Source organism: Adiantum capillus-veneris, chromosome 22 (assembly GCF_014529385.1).
Source record: "Adiantum capillus-veneris isolate H3 chromosome 22, ASM1452938v2, whole genome shotgun sequence".
In the NCBI taxonomy this organism is placed as follows: Eukaryota; Viridiplantae; Streptophyta; class Polypodiopsida; order Polypodiales; family Pteridaceae; genus Adiantum; species Adiantum capillus-veneris.
Genome location: NC_140952.1, coordinates 104,739,639 through 104,759,730, shown reverse-complemented (window position 1 = coordinate 104,759,730; position 20,092 = coordinate 104,739,639). Strand labels below are relative to the sequence as shown.

General features: G+C 42.3%; 1 protein-coding gene across 7 annotated transcripts in view; it reads left to right on the top strand.

Annotated features, from left to right (window-relative positions):
• The first annotated feature begins 6,213 nt into the window (after positions 1 to 6,213).
• HIRA (histone chaperone HIRA-like protein) overlaps positions 6,214 to 20,092 on the top strand; it is a 52,172-nt gene continuing 38,293 nt past the window's right edge. For 5 of the 7 annotated variants that reach the window (XR_015185913.1, XR_015185912.1, XM_086496130.1 and 2 more), the window contains exons 1-7: positions 6,214 to 6,796; positions 7,731 to 8,009; positions 8,192 to 8,443; positions 8,563 to 8,975; positions 9,119 to 10,139; positions 10,219 to 10,423; positions 10,503 to 10,746. Coding sequence is in view for 5 of the 7 variants with exons in the window: in XM_086496130.1 (XP_086352256.1) it covers positions 6,689 to 6,796; positions 7,731 to 8,009; positions 8,192 to 8,443; positions 8,563 to 8,975; positions 9,119 to 10,139; positions 10,219 to 10,423; positions 10,503 to 10,746 (2,522 nt within the window). In the remaining 2 variants the exon portion in view is untranslated. Of the gene's footprint in view, positions 6,797 to 7,730; positions 8,010 to 8,188; positions 8,444 to 8,562; positions 8,976 to 9,118; positions 10,140 to 10,218; positions 10,424 to 10,502; positions 10,747 to 20,092 lie in introns of those variants that run through there. The other 2 variants (XM_086496128.1, XM_086496132.1) reach the window with 2 other exon arrangements.

Genomic DNA, 20,092 nt, shown 5'->3' with positions numbered 1-20,092 from the left:
TGGGCATACTCCCTTCTTGTTGGAGAGAATGTTTACAAAGGGACTACCTGACCCTATCAAAGAAATTGAGATCCCATCTTCCCCACATCAAGGGACTGAAACCCAAAAAGTGTCGTTACATATTGCCAAATTGATGGATTTCATGGCTTCAGAAGTTAGAACCACCATCATGTCCAAACTATATGGAGACCCCAAGCTATTCTTAGCTCTTTGAGCCTTCCTCAATGGAGAATTGAAGGTCGGGCTACCGCAATTTGCACAGATGGATGGAGTTAGGAGGTGCCAATAGAGGAGGAACACTTAGATCCACAACCCAACCTAGATGAGAACTCTGTTGTTGAAATATCTATTAATAAGTTGGGACAATACTTTGAAGGCGATGAGATGAGGAAGAGCTACATGATTACACGGATGGCATGTATGGTCTCACGGATGATGGCTTTGTTTTTCTCAACAATGACAAGGATAGGGGTTTAGACATAGGGCTACCCGCCCATCTATTCAATACCTTGTTCCCTTGACTCTCTATGAGGGTGCAAATAATTAGGTTATGGTTCCTTACATTGTTTGATTGTGTTCAAAAATGGTTGGTGCCTCTTTCCACTGATGTGCCTCCTAGAGGTATTCCTTGTGTTTTCTAGTGTGTACAGGAATGCATTGCAAAATTGCGAGTTTGACCTTCATGAAATCTTTGTCTTGTTCACTCTTTGAATCGAGCACGATCATCAACACGAACATGTGTTTCTTGTCCATTAGCATTGCCTCTTGTTTTTTTGCATCCATGTTTGTCTGCTTCAAATGTGATTGGTAGCGCAATATTCAACACATTTGCTTGGATTAAACATTAGATTCTATATGATTTTCTATCATAATCCCTTGTTTAGGTTTAAGAATCAAGGAGTCTAACTAAGCTAGTTTGACTAAGTTAGGCGTTAGAGATCTTCTATTAATACCATGGGGAATGCCTAGCTAATAATCAATGGTTACTTTAGGTTCTTAATCCGGTTTAGGCACCATTGTGTGCAATGTACTAGGGCTTTCTAGTGGGCTGAGTCCCTATTGACCTTTAGCTTAAGTATTATAAAGGGGGTTTACAAGTGTGATGAGCCTAGGGAGGGTAACAATGTCATATGACCCCCCAAAGTTATAAAATTGAAATGCTGAAAACGAACAAACAAAAAAAATCGAAAGTGTCGCAATGTAAATCTTAAGCTGGAAGAGAAATCCCAGCTTGATTTGGTACTAGAGCCCTAGAGGTTCCTAGTATGGGCGCTTTCCTTGAAAAGCAAAAAACCCAAGGCATACAAAATAAGCACACACATCAAAATTGAATCAATGTGGAAAAACTTTTGGGGGTCAAAGAAAAGGGAATAAGTTAGGCAATGATTTCATGAACAATTCCTTTTATCGTAGCTTAACTACAAGGTCTTCTAGGTATAGCCACTAGTCAGCCCTCGAACATAAAATACTTTGCTCTCGCGATTAAACAACTTAATTGACCAGAGAAAATTGAGAAGCTTGCCCATGGTATTAATAGTTGACCTCTAGTGTCTCTTGATCGTTAAATTAGCGACCCCAGACTTGTTTAGTTTTTGACGTGTACAATGGCTTATGCGTTTGATTATATTACAGTTTAATGTTTACTACTGAAAAATTACCAATCAATTTACGTACCTACAATTGCATATGCTTTTCAATTGTATATGAGACTGTCATTACTGTGCCAATTTTTGTTGATTTTGCAGTGACTGAAGAAGGCTAAGCACATTCAATCTCTGATGCTCTTCCACCTCGACGAACAGGCTTCATCTCAATAGCTTCCGAGAACGGAATCTACATCAGGAAGGGGGGCATGTTAACCCTCACGGACACCCTATCACCTTTGACGGACGTCTTATTATTTATTTGATTGAGTCATGAACCGGGCTTGTTGGTCCAATACGTGTGTAGGTGATCGCTGATGAGAGGTACACCACTTGTCTTATTTTTACAGTAGTTTTGCAAGATCGGCCACTGTGGGCGTCCATGTGTGAATGGGTCAAACTCTTATAAAAGGTCCATTTGAACTAAAAATCATCATTCTTTGAGGTGCAAGCTAAGAAGTGCTCTTGCTCTACCTCTGTCTTCTCCTTCTTCGTGTGCTCACGTGTGAATATGTGTGTGTGTGTATGCCTGAGAGAGAGAGAGAGAGAGAGAGAGAGAGAGAGAGAGAGAGAGAGAGAGAGAGAGAGAGAGAGAGAGAGACACACACACACACACACAGTGATCGAGCATCAACGGCAGCATTGACGGTTGAACGCGGCGACGACGGCAACTCCTTCTTTTTCGTGGCAGAGGATCCTTCACGACGGACGCATTGAGCGATGAGTGACACATCCCTGCCCCTTTGAGCTTGCTAGGAGTGTCTAGTTGTGTACTTGCGGCCTTTTGAGACCCGCACACAGTGCACATGTAAGTTACCAACCTCCGACACGTGCAATAAAGCGCACACTCTTTCGAGGGGAGGAAGGCTTGCTATTTTTTTGTGGGTCTAGAGAAGTGTAATTTCTTTTTGTGCCAATGGACAACCTCCATGGTGAAGGCTCATTCCTTTTTGCATGTCTTTCATCAGCTTTCGTGAGCCCAACCATAATCTCGAATTGTTATATATTAGAAAAGGCTCCACTTAAATAATAAGGTGAAAGGTGCACATTACACATTATTATTCGAAAACAAAATGAAACAAAAAAGAAATAAAATATAAAACACATTAAAAACTACAACAAAAGAATACATTAATGCTTTCATTAAAAAAGATAAATTTAATAAGCGTTGATAATAATAAATCAATTCAATAATTTAATAAATTGAATCTTTGTGAAGTCTTTAAATAAAAGGACTCTTTACAAGAAGGGGATACCACCTGGAGAAAAATGAAAAAATGGTGGTATTAATTTAATATGAAAAAAAGATGGGTTTACACGGGATTCAGGGAAGGAAAAGGGAAGACGAGGAGGTAGGTAGGCCACATGGAAATGGGACATTCTTTTCCTTTTCATCTCTCTCTCTCTCTCTCTCTCTCTCTCGCCTTTCTCTCAGGCTTGCAAAACAACTGGCTCCTTTGTGCACCCTGTGCTTTGTAGTCCCACTATAAAACTTTTCACGTGAAGAATGGCGATTAGAATGCAGATATTGTGTGTGTGTGTGTGTGTGTGTGTGTGTGAGAGAGAGAGAGAGAGAGAGAGAGAGAGAGAGAGAGGCCCGCAGACAATGAAGCAAGGGAGAAAAACAGACTTGCAACACACGTCATGTGTGTGTGTGTCTGTGAGAGAGAGAGAGAGAGAGAGAGAGAGAGAGAGAGAGAGAGAGAGAAGGAGGGGGGGGACAAATGAGAATATTCTCTCTTAATGCATTTTTTTAATCGTGCGAGCGTGTACGTAGAGCTTAGTATAGTGTGTGTGAGAATATGTCCCTACTATATCAACAAACAAATATTGAATCAATACTTCACATTATGGATCAAACTCCAATAAATACTCTTTAATCCTTTGTTCTTTCAAGTTTCTTCAGCATGCCAAATAATAATGAAAGCAACCTTGGGAAATAGCATTGGAAAGTAAAAGCTTCCTTTCTCTTCAATTCTTAAAGGTACATATTGGGTCTACGCCTTTCAATTAAGTGGAATCTGCATAGATTTCGTGTCCCATTTCTCTCTTGCTTAGCTGGCAAAACCATCGCACGTCCTCTCTCCCCTGTTCCCACGGACCCACAGAGCTCCCTTTACCTCTCCGCAGGTGACCCCCCGCCACCAAACTCTCCCTTCTCAAGACCACGGAGAAGCTCCACCCCCCGGCTCACCTTGCCTGCTGCAGCTGCCTCACTCGCACACCTATCGTGGCCTGCACTCTCATCCATCTGCACGCGATGGCACAAATCCATCTCTCTGATCGCCCTCGCCTCCTTGAAATCCGTCGAATACACTCTCGCGAACTCCTTTGTCTCCTCTCGCGCTGCTACAGTCTCTGCTGTACAGACGATGACGATTGCTCCTCCTCGCGGTCCTGCAATCTCCCTTGTGCGGCCTGGCAAGACCGACCCTGTCCCCAATCGTCAAAAAGAATTAAGATAAGAGCTCTCTCTCCACCCGTCATCTCTTGAGATCTTTCCCTTTTTATCAACTTTCACCCTTAAGCTTCCCCTTGGGAGGATCTTTCTAGATTCCCCTTAATCACTTGCTTCCCAAAATTGGGCACGCATACTAAGGCCTTTAGCAGGCCAAAAAAGACTTTATTATACACTTATTTTGCATGTTTCTCCTACTTGTTTATCTTGTTTTTAGGTTTTGTCAAGATCGTTTGGCTGAGGAAGCTGGTTATCTTTGTTTTAGGGTCTCTCAAGATAATTTGCTCAAGTAAAAGACCCTCCTTGTAACAACATGAGACGAATGAAGGCATGAGGTTATGATATAATTTTTTGCGTTTATTAATATAATACTCTCACATAATGTGAGAATTGCAACCAAAAAAAAAAAAACCTTGTTGTGCCTAAATTCCACATACCTCGTGGAGTTGCATGCATAAGAATAATGCTAATTAAGTGCTACGATGTTACTTATGAATAAGTTTTAGCTTGGTTGGTTGAGTCTTCGACCTCTGTGACTTGGATCATGGGTTTGAAGGCGGTCAAACGACCTTGGCATTCATTAAGACGTTCGTATCGCTTCGCACTGGATATGTACGATTTGCTACAAAAAAGTGTGCTTCATGTAGAAGGTTTAGCCTTTTTATAACTTTTCAAACCGTTTTAACCCCGAGATTTGTGCTTCATTTCATGGCCTTATGGCCTTAGTCCCCCCCCCCCCCCCCCCCCCCCCCCCCCTCTCTCCCCCCCTTCTTCTCTCTTCATGCTATATTTGCACTACGATAAAACATGCCTTAGAGGAAAAGGGAGAAAGGTGTACAAATTTTCTTAGAGTGTTCTTTTAGTATGTGATGGGCCTCCTGTTTTGTTTAATGGACTCGTGTGCCTTTCCTTTATCTTAGAATGCCCATTTGCATCTTTACCATCTTCAATTTTAATTTGTGCAGTAAATAAGATCCAAGACGAGTTTATTGAACAAAAGATTATTCAACTTCTTCCCTTGCATGTGTATTAACAACTCAAGCAAGCAATGTTAGGGAAAAATAATATTTTCAACCATACCCAATTCTTTTTTGTGTTTTGATTAATTTTTAAAGAAAAAGTATTGTAACTACTTTTTCACATTTTTGCACTATTTTTTTGAATTTTAGGCGTAACATCTTTTTTTTTTGGTGAAGAATTATTGAATTTTCAAAAGGCACAATTGTAAGCTGAGACACACTTTTCCCCATCACTCCAACCAATGCTTAGAAGGAAGCTTAAAATTATCATAGCAAATGACCTATCACTTGCTTCACATTTCTTACCTTTTTACACTCTCAATTCAAATATCTTACACTTTTTTTTCTTGATCCACATGGCAATGATAGTATTCCTCATAGTCAAAAGCTTGACAATTGTATCCATTGGCTTAAATAAACCTTCATCTTTGTGTCTTTTGAAAACAAATGTGTGTTGAAAGTGAAAGGTCTTCATAATACAAATCTCTTTCTCTCATTCTATTTCCATGTAATGTTATGGATATAGGTCTTGACATTTGCAAATACATAAAATTATGACGAGCAGTTTCTCAAAAGCACAAGAATTATGTCCTTAAAAGCATGACCTCTCATTCGATAAAGATTAGCACAAACTCTGTTTGAATGTTGAAAGGCATGTAATGGTTATCGATCTATTCTAGGTTTGTTGATGGTCATGAAGTTGAAGGATGAGAGAATTTGTATAAGCTCATGTTTGTCTAAGAGATTTGAGGGATTTTACATGTTAGCCTCTACTATGCAGTTTAGACTCGTCGCATAGATCAATTGGTCTCTTGGGATTGCTCCTACAATGTTAAAATCTTCTCTTCTCTTCCTCTTTGTCTTCTTCTCTCCATGTCTTCCAATCTCTCTCTCTCTCTCTCACACACACACACACACACACACACACACACACACAATTGCTTACAAGGTATAAGGACTTATTTACATACACTCTACTTATGGAGTTATGTTTCCACTTTCCTCTTCGACACAAGGTATCACCTTCCTCCTCCTCTCTCTCTCTCTCTCTCTCTCCCACTCACACACAAACATCCCCTCCCCCCTCCCCCCCTCCCTCTTTCTTTTCCTCTCTTTCACACACACAAACACAATCCTGGGTTATACACACAGCAACCACCTTGCCCTAATCTCTTATCTTTCATGTTTTGTTTGGTATGCCCATTTTTCCCCATATTCGAAGCCTAATCAATCCTTAATGTTAGCAATTGAGTGCTCGTTTGCAGGTAGCTGGGCCCCCAAATCTGTATTAGTGAGTTAAGTATCCCCTAATTACGTGCTTAGCAGTGTGGGCGCGACAGAAACCCTAATCACGTAGAACCCAGCAGCAAGAGCACCATGGTTTACTTATGGAGAAGCAGTCTTCCTGTGTTTTGAGTGGTGAAAGAAATCCGAGTTTTTCCCGCAGAAAATCCAAGGTAGGAGCCCTTCCGAACTTCTGGCGAGCCGTCATGGGTAGGGGCCCTTAGTTTTCTACAACATTGGGCTCTATCCAATCATCTTCCAGTCCGTTTCCTTTGAACGAGAGGATGATCGTTGAAAAACCTGCATGGCTCCGCCATGAGGGCCTCCAGATATTCTCTATTGACATTCAGCCTACAGGTCATCGTTTTGCAACTGCTGGAGGGGACCATAAGGTATGTCGCTTACTGGGACGGCCGCTCTTTTCTGTTAAGCATGCAATGTAGGTGAACTTGTTGGCAAGAAACATCAAATGACGTTAACTGATCTACGAACAAGCTACAAAGCTTTCCATTTGTTATGGATCCTTCTAGTGGAATTTGGGTTGGTATTACCTCAAGCTACATTGAAGTACTTTGGGAAAACTGTTTTTCGTAGTCCCCTTTTTCAAGCTTGAAGCACAATGCACCTACAACCATTTCTTTCCCCTGATTGTAAGGGGCAGGGCAATTCATGATGTATTTATTGATTGCCCCATCCGTTCATGGAGTGCAAGATGTCAAGGCCAAGCATTTGTGAGAAGTTTATGGCTTGGAAGTCACTCAAAATGGGTGAACTTTGTGTATTTTTCTGTCTCTTGATTATGCAACGTGCAATATTTTTTTAGTTGTATGTGGAGTGCATTATGCTAGTAGAGCTACCTTCTCTGGCTATCTTCTACTCGGTCTGACCTAGAGACCTCAGTAAACTTTGAGAACTCTGGATATAATTGTGGACAGGCTTCTATTGAAGGACGGTTTATTAGGTCAACATTAAAATTCAGGTTGCACATTGTTGGGATTATGAGTTGTAGTATCTGTATGATAAGCTGATTTGTGAATCCAGGAGCTTGATAACTTTTTCGTTTTGGAGGAGTTTGACGGCTTGTAGTTAGACTGAAATTTTAATAAAAAATTTGCGTTTTTATAGATAGGGCTTCTATGCAAGCTGAGCATGGTAAGGGTTTTCTCTCCTGGTATGAGCACAGGCATCCATTTAAAGATTCATACAATCAACTGAAAGAACTATTCACTTCTGAGTTTGTAGAATTTCAATTTTTTGTGTTCAATAGGTTTCTCTGGTTCTCTGCTTTGTTATGATTTTTACAGACTGCTTTTTTGACTTTTGTAGGTTAGGATCTGGGACATGAAATATCTCTCTCGAGTTGAAGCAGATACAGGTTCAGCTCCATTGCACCTATTGGCTACTCTTCGTGATCACTTTGGCTCTGTCAATTGTGTCCGATGGTCTAAGCAGGGCCGTCTGATAGCCTCAGGGTCTGACGATCAGATTGTTTTGATTCACGAGCGAAGGTCAGGATCTGGCACAACCGAGTTTGGCAGTGGGGAGGCTCCAGATGTTGAAAACTGGAAAGTTTTGTTGACCTTAAGAGGTCACACTGCAGATGTGGTAATATGAACTTTTGATCTTTTTTGGTTCTGGGGGTGAAGAAAGCCGCTAAGGTCCTTAACAAAAAGAAATGCGCACCGAAAGTTTGCAAGTTTTGACTTGAGGCTAACTGCATTTTCATTTTTGATGTTTTGACTTGAGATTGACTGCCATCTTCGTTTTTGATGTGTCAATTGAAGTAGGTGGATCTTTGTTGGTGTTCCGATGACTCTTTACTGGCAAGCTGTAGTTTGGACAATACAATTCATATTTGGAATATGTCAAATGGGTCACAAGTGACCATATTGAAAGGGCATACGAGCCTTGTCAAGGGGATTGCTTGGGATCCTGTGGGTTCTTTTCTAGCTAGTCAGTCAGATGATAAGACCGTCATCATCTGGCGTGCCAGTGACTGGAACCTCGCACAACGATTAGAAGGACACTGGGAGAAAACAGTAAGTGATTGAATCATGTTAGCAGGAGGGGTGAAGTGAAGTTGAACTTGCGTTATTTCTGAATTGTATGCCCAACTTAGCTTTCACGGACTCAGTCTGTTTGACCCATACGCTTGCAGGTGGGCTCTACATTTTTCAGGCGGCTTGACTGGTCTCCTTGTGGGCACTTCATAACCACCACTAATGGGTTTCAGAAGCCAAGGCATTCTGCCCCTGTTTTAGAACGGGGAGATTGGGCTGTTAGCTACGACTTTCTGGGTCATAATGCACCAATAGTTGCAGTGAAATTCAACCAATCTTTGTTCTGTAAACAGCCTCAAAGGGATATTGAGAATGGCAAGTTAGGTTTGGGAGGTGAGCATGGTCTGGCTAATGGCAGTGTGAAGCAGCCAACTTCCAAAGATTCATTGGCATATAATGTAATTGCCATGGGAAGCCAGGATTGTTCTATTACTGTCTGGACAACTACCAGTGTGCGCCCAGTGTTTGTTGGAAAGCATTTTTTCACACAGAGTGTGGTTGATCTATCATGGTGTGTATATGCTAGTGACTTACCATCATAATTATTTTACAGTGAACCATTTGTTTTAATTTTCATAGTGTAAGGTTTTCATGTCCAGATGGAGTTTGAGTTGAATATTGTTATTTTTTGCCCTGATTGTCATGCTGGTACAGGAGTCCAGATGGTTACTCTCTCTTTTGCTGCTCACTGGATGGCTCTGTTGCTGCTTTTCATTTTGAAGTGAAGGAGCTTGGCTACAAATTTTCAGAAGCTGAGATGGAGGACCTGAAAAAGAAGAGATATGGAGACTCACGAGGCCGGCAAACCACACTGGCAGAGTCTCCAGCTCAACTGCTCTTGGAATCGGTAGCAGCCAAAAAGTGGGGAGTCGGGGATGTCCAACCACCTGTAAAAGCTCGGCCAGAGCAGAGTGTTGTCACAAATGATATTGACCGTATTAAGTTACCTATCACCTCCCCCCCTGCCAATCCAGCTGACAAAGTATCTGAACAAGGTTTGCAGTCTGTAAGTGCCGGGCCAGTAGTTCCTCCTCCAGCTGAAAGCCAACCAAAAAGAGTTTCTAGTCCTATCAAGCAAAGGGAGTATAGAAGACCAGATGGGCGGAGGCGAATAATTCCTGAACCTGTTGGTCCTCAAGTTAGGGATGAGAGGATAGATATGAATGGTGTGCATCTAGCGCAGACTGCATTATCAGGGCAAAAGCGAGATGCAACTTCCCTAGAGAATGTAGACTTAGTAACAGCAGTTAAGGGTGGTAGAAGAGAGGTACTACTTCAAGGTGGTGTTGCTGGAACTAACGCAGGTACTACTGCCAAAGCAAGTGCTAGCTCTTTTGCCAGAGGGGCAGAACTTTGCTCAATTGATGCTACTGGGATAGGTACAGATCTTTCTTCTGTGCAAAGAGATGTGGTTGTAAATGCAGACGGTCACTCTGGTAAAGGTGTGCTTTCGATAAGTGTTTCCAGCAAGGAAGATGCTGGTAGTGGATTGCCATTGTGTTTTGAAGCAAGGCTACTCACTGGGGGATCAGCTAGCACAAATACTCATAAAACAGAGGTGGTATGCTCTCAAGGTGGGGAAGTCAAATGGCGGGATAAATTGACCGGGAAAGCCACCGTTATTTCAGGTAACTCAAATATGTGGGCTGTTGGTTGCCAGGATGGAACTTTACAGGTCAGTAGTTGCCTCTTTTCCTTGTAAGCACAATGTGTTATTGAGTAGGTCTGCATAGTGTTTTCTTTCTTTGATGCAGGTGTATACTAAAGCTGGTAGGAGAGCTATGCCGAGTATTATGGTGGGCTCTGCACCTGTGTTTATGGACTTTACAGAAAATTCAAGGCTGCTTCTTTTAACGAGGCATGGTGCTTTATACATGTGGGATTGCCTAGAATCAAGTTGTCTGTTGAAAGAGTCCGTCTTACCTCTTCTCGCAATATCTCCAGAATCAGTTGAGAAAGGTAATTTGTTTATACAAAAAGTTTGGGCCTTAATATTTTAGTTTGATTATGTTTTAGAATCTAACTTGCTATTTTACAGGCTCCGTCCGGATCGTCTCTGTTCAAGTTTCAAAATCAGGAGCTCCTTTAGTGGTTCTTGCCAATCGGCACGCGTTTCTCTTTCACATGGATATGCAGTGCTGGCAACGTGTGGCAGATGATCAATTTCATGCATCAAGTTTTTTCAGTTCACTGCAGGGGACCTCATTGGCTGGCGACAGTGAATTGGCTTCCCTACAGGCTGCTGCTGCTGAGGTAGCTGCATCTAACCGCAAGTGGAACAGGTATAATGGTCTCTCTCACAACCATGTTTGATGGTGCTTAGATAAAAGATTTTAAAATATGGTAGTTTATTTTGGAGGTAATATTATATGTTTGTTGAGGAACTCAGTGATATGCTATATGTTTTTCTGAGGCATAATTATGTATCTATGTTCTCGGAGAATTTTTTGCAGGTTAAAAAATCGAGAAGTTTTGGGTAATGAACTGAAGGTAAAACGAAGGTGCATATGTGGGAAAATGGAGGAGAGTGACTTAGTAAATTCATCTCGAATTTTACAACTTTACATAGAGGCTTTTCCTTAAGAGTCAACCATTCCTGGTGCTACCACAAATCCAGGTCCCTGAAGGTTTGGAGCATCATCTGTTGCATAGGAGGCCTTTGTCCTGGACATGCTTGCATGGATAAAACCCGGGTAGAAGTCCTTTGTGATCTTTGATCGTGAGCAAGTTGCTTAAGCTGAAGCACAACAGCAAAGTGGAGGACTTCTATATGGATGAGGACATCTCATGAGAGTTGTATTCTATGGATTTTTTGGGGATGCTAGACACGGTTTTTCTATAGATGTATGCTTATAGTATTGTTCTAAAGTGAGTGAATATTACTAAAGTTTGCTTGAATGCTAGTTCCAGCTAAGTGTTGAATGGTGTAATTGCTTCACAAACTAGCTGAGATAAAGAGATACGAGAGCACATTGCACTATGCTTATTAGAACTAAGAATATCATTTTATGTTGAGATTATTAGTGTATCTAGGTGTATTTGGAAGCTGGTGGAATTTGGCTAATGCACATCAGGGGGTAGTAATCTTGGAGACTCAAATTTGGGTGTGAGAGCAAGGCGGCCGGTGTGGCTGCCCTCTAGGGGATATGGAGATTTCTGCTCTCATAAGCCTGCACCAAGAAGGAAGTGCTCTACCTCTGCACTTGATGCCCACTGAATGGGCTGCCCTGAGGAAGAAACTCGAAGTAGATGCACCACTGCCCATCGCCCTAAGTGAAGGGCCTCTACCTGCCAACCTGGAGATCAAGTTGGCATGCTGCCCTTGGCTGCCACCAAAACGCCACAATGCTGCCTAGCAAAAACGCTAGGGAGGCTAGCAAGTGAAAAAGCAAGGCCTACTGTGGCAAAGAGCTGCCCATAAGGGGGCCCTGCTGGGCTGCTTGTGCACTCTAAGAGGGGACCCACCCTGACCTTTATAGGCCCAAATCCAACTGAAATACTCCCCCCCTTGACCTAATAAAAAGGTGAGAAACCCTGAAAAAGGGAAAAGGGAGCCCATTGGGCAGCTGGCAACACTGGGAAGGCAGGGGAAAAATGCTCTGGATGTGGAGAAGCAACATGGCTGCAAAGAGAACCAAAACCCTGAGCTACACATGGCTAAATATATCCCGACATTAGAGAACTGCCTCAGTCTGGCCGGGCACAGCCACAAAACAGCCCCCACTCCCTACCACTTGTGCCTGGGATATACACACTGGATGAATCCAGAGAGATGCCATAACTCTTAACACCCCCTCTCAATTCCTAGAATGGAAGATGGCCAAGGAGCTAGAGTGAGAAATCTGCAATTGTAAAGTGAGGGTCTGATGGACGAGGATATCTGCAATAAAACTCTGAGGTCGAGCAATAAGTGGCAAGTATACCATCCAACCACTACACATGCGGCGCGAAAACGTCCGAGATAGAAAATGCTGTCCGCTAGAGGAGACCCAACTCTAACAAGAATCTCTTCAACTCAACTGACTCACAAGTCGCACAACCAGCATTTGCATTAGGTACTGCTGCTGGCCGCTCCTAGAGATAGCATCACAACTAAGGGTAAAGGCATAAACTACTGGTATCTACATCATTTCTTTCACAAACGGGAGCGCCCATGAATAATCAATAGGATGAAAATAAATAATCTTTTTCAACTAAACAGAGTTGAGGGAGAAGTTCGACACAATATTTGTGACCAGAAGATGGGCTGGTTTCCCCCCCCCCCCCCCCAAGAGAATCCTTTATTAGGAAGAATCTTTTTACAAGCACAAGAACCGGAGAAAACACCTCCGTTCTCATTCTCATACTCGATGGTCGTTCATCCAAGAGACGAGCTCTCAATCCTTTTTCCGTCTGTACTCGGAGTTGAGGCTCCTCATACAATTTCTAAATTCCGTTCCCTGAATTCCCAAGCGTAGGCCGAGGCCTTCACGCTTTCTCCTTCACGATGAAGTACCTGCAAATACACACAAACACGGGATGACAATTCGTTTGGCGAATCCACAATAGATACCTGTCGCTCTTGCGCAGGAAAAGTGACCTCCGTGCTTCGTAGTCTCGCGATCTCTTGCGCCTTCTGGCGGCAGAGTCTCCTCTTGCTGGCGCTGGGAACTCCTCTCTGAGAGAGGGCGTTTGATGCTTTTATAGATCCCTGGCCACGACAGGAATAGGTGAGCGCTGGCTGCCCGCGTACAGATCGTGGTGTTTTTTTTGTGTTTTTTGTTTTTTGCTCTTTTGTTAGAAAAAGAGAGAGAGAAAACGTTGGTTGGTTTTGCTGCTTTATTTTCCAAGCGGTTGCCCACTTATTAAGTGGGTGGCCGACATATTTTAAAAATGGTTTGAATCTGCCCAAAAACTCAATAAAACCTTATAAGTTAAAAACAATGCTTTCACAGCACTTCCCAGGCGTCCCTGGATGCAACCACATGCACAAATGCAATGCTGACATCGATTCCTTGCGAGAAAGCGTTTGCTCTTCCCGGAAAACACTTCCGCTTTTTAAGAAAAGCTTCTCAAAACCCATCTTTATTCTTGTGGTTGCGTCTCTAGGCGTATTCCTTTTTCCAGTTCGGGTTTCTTGCCGGACCCACGAAATATTCCTTTTCGATGCTCCAGTCACCCATCACATGACGCATCGGGAATATCCATTCCTCGATCTCTCCGACCAAACTAACGGTACAACCCCTTAGTGATGCTTAATGTCACCCATCATATGATGCATCAGAGTTTTCCGTTCTTGATGGCTTTTAACAATTCCAGTAGATCTACAGTTCCTAACCTTACGGTTCAAGTGCACATATTTAAATATTTCAATTCAATACAAAGAAATTACTCAAAAAAAAAAAGTACGAAAATAGTCCATTCAGCAACATCCCTCTAGCGTCTAAACAATTGTCCTCAACTGTAGTGCTTATACATATCCTTCCAGTTTTGTGGGAGAGTGCTAATTCCTGCTCGGTTGTCCCTTGAGCATCCACAGTGTAATCTTTCCAGACTTAAGTTCCGGTCCCAATGATGGATGGTCTGCTCCGGTTGGAGTATCTCTTCTGTAGTGTAGGTCCTCAACAATGATTGCTGACTCCATCATCCTCTGAAGGGTATTACGAGGATACACCTTCACGCTCTTCCGAAGCTGTGGTAGAGCAGATCAGCTTCGAATTTTCGCATCTTTTCCTCATCGGAGATCTTCATAAAAGGAGTAACCTTTAGAAGAACCGGCCAATACTTGTCAACATAAGTGGTGACTTTCTCATGTTCTCTCTGGGTGAGCCAATCCCATTCCTTATGGATGTTCTTCTCGAAATCTGGTTGAAGGAACTGTTATTGTTCATAAAATTCAGCTTTGAACTGAGTCCTTGTTTTGGTTTGAGAGCCTTCCAAAATCTTGGCTAACCATCTCCTTGAGATACATCCCAACATGACGCAACTTGGATTTTTCCGTGAAGTGCTCCTTAGCGAAAGCAACTTCAAACTGCCTGATAATGGACAGTGCTTTAGAGATATCTCTCCGTCCAGTATAGCTGTCAAACTTGACATTCTTGTCGCCAAATTGTTGCTTTATTTTCGAGGTGTCTGCCCACTTATCAAGTGGGCGGCCGGCATATTCTAAAAATGGTCTAAATCTGCCCAAAACTCAATAAAACCTTAAAAGTTAAAAAACAATGCTTTCACAGCACTTCCTAGGCGTCCCTGGATGCAACCACATGCACAAATGCGATGCAGACATAGATTCCTTGCGGGAGAGTGTCTGCTCTTCCCGGAAAACACATTAAAATATTCCGCTTTTTAAGAAAAGCTTCTCAGAACCCATCTTTATTCTTGTGCTTGCATCGTTACGCGTATTCCTTTTTTAAGTTCGGGCTTCCTGCCAGACCCCCTTTCCGATGCTCCTGTCACCCATCACATGATGCATTGAGAATATCCATTCCCTAACGGTACAACCCCTTCGTGATGCTTAATGTCACCCATCATATGACGCATCAGAGTTTTCCGTTCGAGATGGCTCTTAACAATTCTAGTAGATCTACAGTTCCTAACCTTATGGTTCAAGTGCACATGTTTAAATATTCTAATTTCAATACAAAGAAATTACTCAGAAAAAGAAGAAAATACGAAAATAGTCCATTTAGCAACAATTCCCAACTCTCAATTGCTCCACCCTTGAGGAAAGAGTCATAAATCTGCAACTCCGGTCTCATACCACATGCTAGAATCTCCAAGCTGATGAGCGCGCGGCGGTGTGTGTAAGTGATAGAGCACGCGAAGATGTACAGGCCTTGAGGCTTGAAGCGGAGGCACTGTGCTGCAGAAGGGAAGCGAGCAGAACGAAGAGGGAGGGAGAGAGAGCTCACGTTTTTGGCGAAAACTCAGTAAGTGAGTTTTGGGTTTTCCCACTTTTATTATAAGTGACCTTTAAAAAATGTGTCCAGGTTCAATATGAACCTGGACAAAGTATAAAAATGTACAAAAAGGGGTTATTTAGGCCTTTAACCCAACAACCTCCCACTTAAAGGCATAAATGACGCCTTTAAGTTAACCAACTCCCACCAGCTGTATGCAATGCTCATGTTGAGCCTTAGCAAGACTCTTGGTGAGAACATCTGCAGGGTTATCCTGTGTATGGATCTTAGTCAAGTGGACTAGACCATCCTTCAATACCTGTCGTATGAAGTGGTACCGCACATCTATGTGTTTGGTACGCGCATGAAACATTGAATTTTTGGCTAAATAGACAGCACTCTGGCTATCACAACCCAACACGGGTGTATGAGCAGGCATGCCAATTTCTTTTGCAAGTTTGCCTAACCAAATGGCCTCCTTTGAAGCCTCTGTGGCTGAAATATATTCAGCCTCAGTAGTACTCAATGTCACAATTTTCTGTAACCTAGAACACCAAGAGACTGCACCACCAGCAATGACAAATACATATCCACTGGTAGATTTCCTGGTATCCATGTCACGTGCCATGTCTGCATCACAATATCCCTGCAACTTTAAGTCACTTTTGCCATAACAGATACACTTTGATTGTGTACCTTTCAAATATCTCAGAATGCATTTGACAGCTTCCCAATGCGCTTTGCCAGGATTCGACATGTATCGACTAACAACTCCCACTGCATAAGCAATGTCGGGACGAGTGGCAACCATAGCATACATAAGAGAACCACAAGCTGATGCATAAGGGATTCCCTTCATTGCTTTTAATGCCACCTCATCCTTTGGGCAATCTGCTTTGCTAAGCTTAGTGTATGGAGGTAAAGGTACTCCAAGAGGCTTAGTATAGCCATATTAAACCTGTCAAGTACTTTTGCAATGTACCTTTCTTGAGATAAAAACAACAATTTCAGCTTTCTATCTCTTTTAATACGCATGCCCAAAATATGCTCTGCATCACCCAAATCCTTCATAGCAAATGTTGAATTTAGCTTACGTTTCAGAGCATCAAGACTAGTCTTATGTTTCCCGGCAAGCAGCATGCCATCAACATAGAGAACAAGTATGATGGGACTACCATCTTCATCCCTTTTCGTATACAAACAATGATCTACATGGCTGCGTTTAAAGCCTTGAGACAGCATAAAAGTGTCAAACTTCTTATACCACTGCCGTGATGATTGTCTCAAACCATACAGAGCCCTTTTCAGTTTGCATACAATTTCCTCACGTGTAGGAACTACAAAACCTTTAGGTTGTTTCATGTATATGTCCTCTTCAATGTCATCGTGCAAAAACGTTGTCTTTACATCTATTTGATTCAATTCCAAATCAAGCACCGTAACGAGAGCAAAAAGGACACGTAAAGTTGTAAGCTTCACAACGGTAGAAAAGATTTCTTGAAAATCAATTCCTTCTTTCTGTGCATATCCTTTTGCAACCAATCTTGCCTTGTACTTGGGTTTTTCATCCACAATCTTAATCTTGTATACCCATTTGTTAGGAAGAGTCTTTCTCCCTTTAGGCAATGGCACAAGATCCCAAGTATCATTTGCATACAAGGATTTCATTTCCTCTTGCATTGCAAGCTCCCACTTACTGCTTGACTCATATGTCTTTTCCTCTTTATACGTAAGAGGCTCTCCCTCATCTTCAACATAATGTAATGCAAAGAGGGATCATATCTACTCACAATCTGTCTTGGACGAGTAGACCGCCTCACCCAATGATCCACATTATCCGGTAATGGGTCTACATCAGGTGGCATAATAAAATTATCAACAATGGGCTGCTGTACATCATTTTCAGCATTGTTTCGTGGCTGCAAATGCCCTTCAGGAGTCTCAATTTGCTGTCCAACATCATCCGGCTGAAACACCACTGGATCATCTACATTTTAAGCTGAAATTTGACCCTTTTATGGTCATGCTTTGAGGCACAATTGTTTTGAAGCAGCCTTGCCTCATTAAAAACAACATCCCGGCTGCGTACAACCCTTTTGAGCTGAGGTAACCAAATCCTGTAACCCATTTCGCCTTCTTCACCATATCCCATGAAAAGGCCTTTAATGGATTTGGCATCTAGTTTACTCCTCAACTCGGGTCTGAGATGCACAAAAGCCTTGTAATAAAAAATGCGTAAGTGATCATATTAAGCAGGCTTGCTAGACCAAACCTCTTCAGGGATGTCACCTTTTAAACACATGTGAGGGGATCGATTGCATATATGCACTGTAGTTTTCAAAGCTTCTCCCCAAAATCCATGAGAGAGATTAGCTGTGGACAGCATGCATCTCACCCTCTCACAAAGTGTCCTATTGAATCTTTCAGCCACTCCATTAGAAGAGGGGTTGTATGGCACAGTAAGCTCCCTCTTAATGCCCAAATTTTCACAAAATTTGTTAAATTCAGCACTTGTGAACTCCCCCCTATTGTCCGTACGCAAGCATTTTAGCTTTCTACCTGTTTGGGTGGTCACAAATGCATGAAATCTCTTAAACGCAGCAAAGGCTTCATCCTTAGATTCCAAATTTTTCTAGAATGATCATCAACAAAGAAGACAAAATAGCATGCACCTTCCATAGACTTAGTAGGCATGCTATATACATCAGAATGTACAAGATCAAGCACACAAGATTTACGAGAGACACCAGAGTAATAAGAACGCTTTACTTGCTTGCCATTTTGACATTCATTACAAAAGTCAAGCTTTGTGTCTTTAGCATCAAGTTTGTTTAAAGTACAAAGTTTAGAAAGACCCTTTTGGCTCATATGGCCAAGCAAGCCTCTTGTGCCACAACTCCATGTGAGAGTTAATTTCAGCCAATGCAATAAACTTGCCCAACACGGCCTTTCCATGCATGTAGTAAAGTGTCCCTTTCTTTGTGCCCTTTACAATCAGCCTTGAGCCTTTAGTCATTTTCCATGACTCTCTCTCAAACAAGATGCTGTAACCATGCATATCCATCTGACCAACAGAAAGCAGACTCTTCTTGATTCCCGGCACATATCGAACATCATGCAAGACAAGCCCATTTGTGCCATCTATGGAGAGATGCACAATGCCAATACCCTCAATGGAACATGCATGATTGTTTCCAAGGTATACATGGCCACGCTTGCCCGCATCAAAAGTAGAGAAACACTCCTTGATAGCAGTCACATGAAATGAAGCACCGGAATCAACAATCCAAGTCTGGGATAATGCATCATTGACAGTCAACAAAGCATCAATAAGATCACTCCTGGTGATCTGCATGTCCTGTGAATGAACATTAAGAGAGGCATCAATGTCATAAGCATCATCATCTGACAAAGTGGCACACAAGATGTCCTCTACATCTGACAGCTCCTCAATCACAACACTAGAAGCCACATTTTTGTCCTTTGAGCTATCCTGTGCATCTGTCTTGACTTCCTTCTTCTCTTTCTTTTTGTCTCGGCCATTCTTTTTCCGTTCTAACTTGGCTTTGTAGTACCTGCAATCGGGTTTCCTGTGACCTTTTTTGCCACACTGATAGCAAGTCACATCACCTTTGCCTTTGCTGGCATTTCCCCTTTCCTTACTCTTACTCTTACTCCTTTGTGCATAGGCATTCTTCTTTTCTGTCCTGCCTCTAACCATGTTGGCAGAGCTGCCTCTCTCTCCACTTGCTTTCCTCCTGATTTCCTCATTCAAGATAGAACCCCTAACACCATCAAAGGTCAAATTGGGGTATTGGACAATGAAAGTTGAAACCACCAATGTTTCCCATGACTCAGGTAAGGTCATAAGCAAGAAGATAGCATCAAAAGGGGGCAAGCTTGAGTCTTGTAACTGCAACAAAGTACCTGCGAACAACGACAAGTGCTCTGCAGCGCTCTTGGACTCATCTAATTGCATGCCAACAAGTTTTCGCATCAAATGCACTTGGTTGATAGGCGTTGTATTCTCATACATTCCCTTTAACTTCTCCCACATATCAAAAGCAGTTGTGAGACCTTTCACATCAATGACTGTCTCATCGGTCATGGCCATTTTAATGTATGTAACAGCCTTCCTGTTCAGGCTAACCCATGCTTCATCCGTCATATTCTGTGGCTTTACCTGTTCAAGTGCCCCTTCACAATCCTTAAGAAATAGGATTCCCTGGATCCTGTCTTTCCAAAGGTCGAAACCTGTTCCATCGAACCTCCTAATCTTGAAGAGATTCTTCACATCCGAAGAAGATGAGGCTATAGTTGCACGAATAAGAGGGCTACTGCTCTGAATTTTTGGGCAAAATACACAAAAACCGGAGTATAGCCTCAGAGAGGTGTGCACTACAGCTCCAAATGGTCACAAGAGCAAGTTTGGGGCAAAATAGGTCGATTTGGGCACAAAAAACAATTTCTGAAATTTATGCGCAGGAAATTTCAGCGAGCGAATTTGTGCTAAAAAACAACAAATTTAGTTGTTTTTAGCCTCACAGAACATACATAAGACAGAACATACATAAGGCTAATGCACAGCCTTTAGAAGCATGTAAGATCAAAAGCCTCAATTTGTAGCATCAAATTGCACGAAATTGAGCCACAAATGGTCATACGTAGCCAAAATTTGTCAAACGTGCGTAGATTGCATCAATTTGCACTTTCCCCAATGTAGTTGCATCATAAAAACACTTGCAAAAAC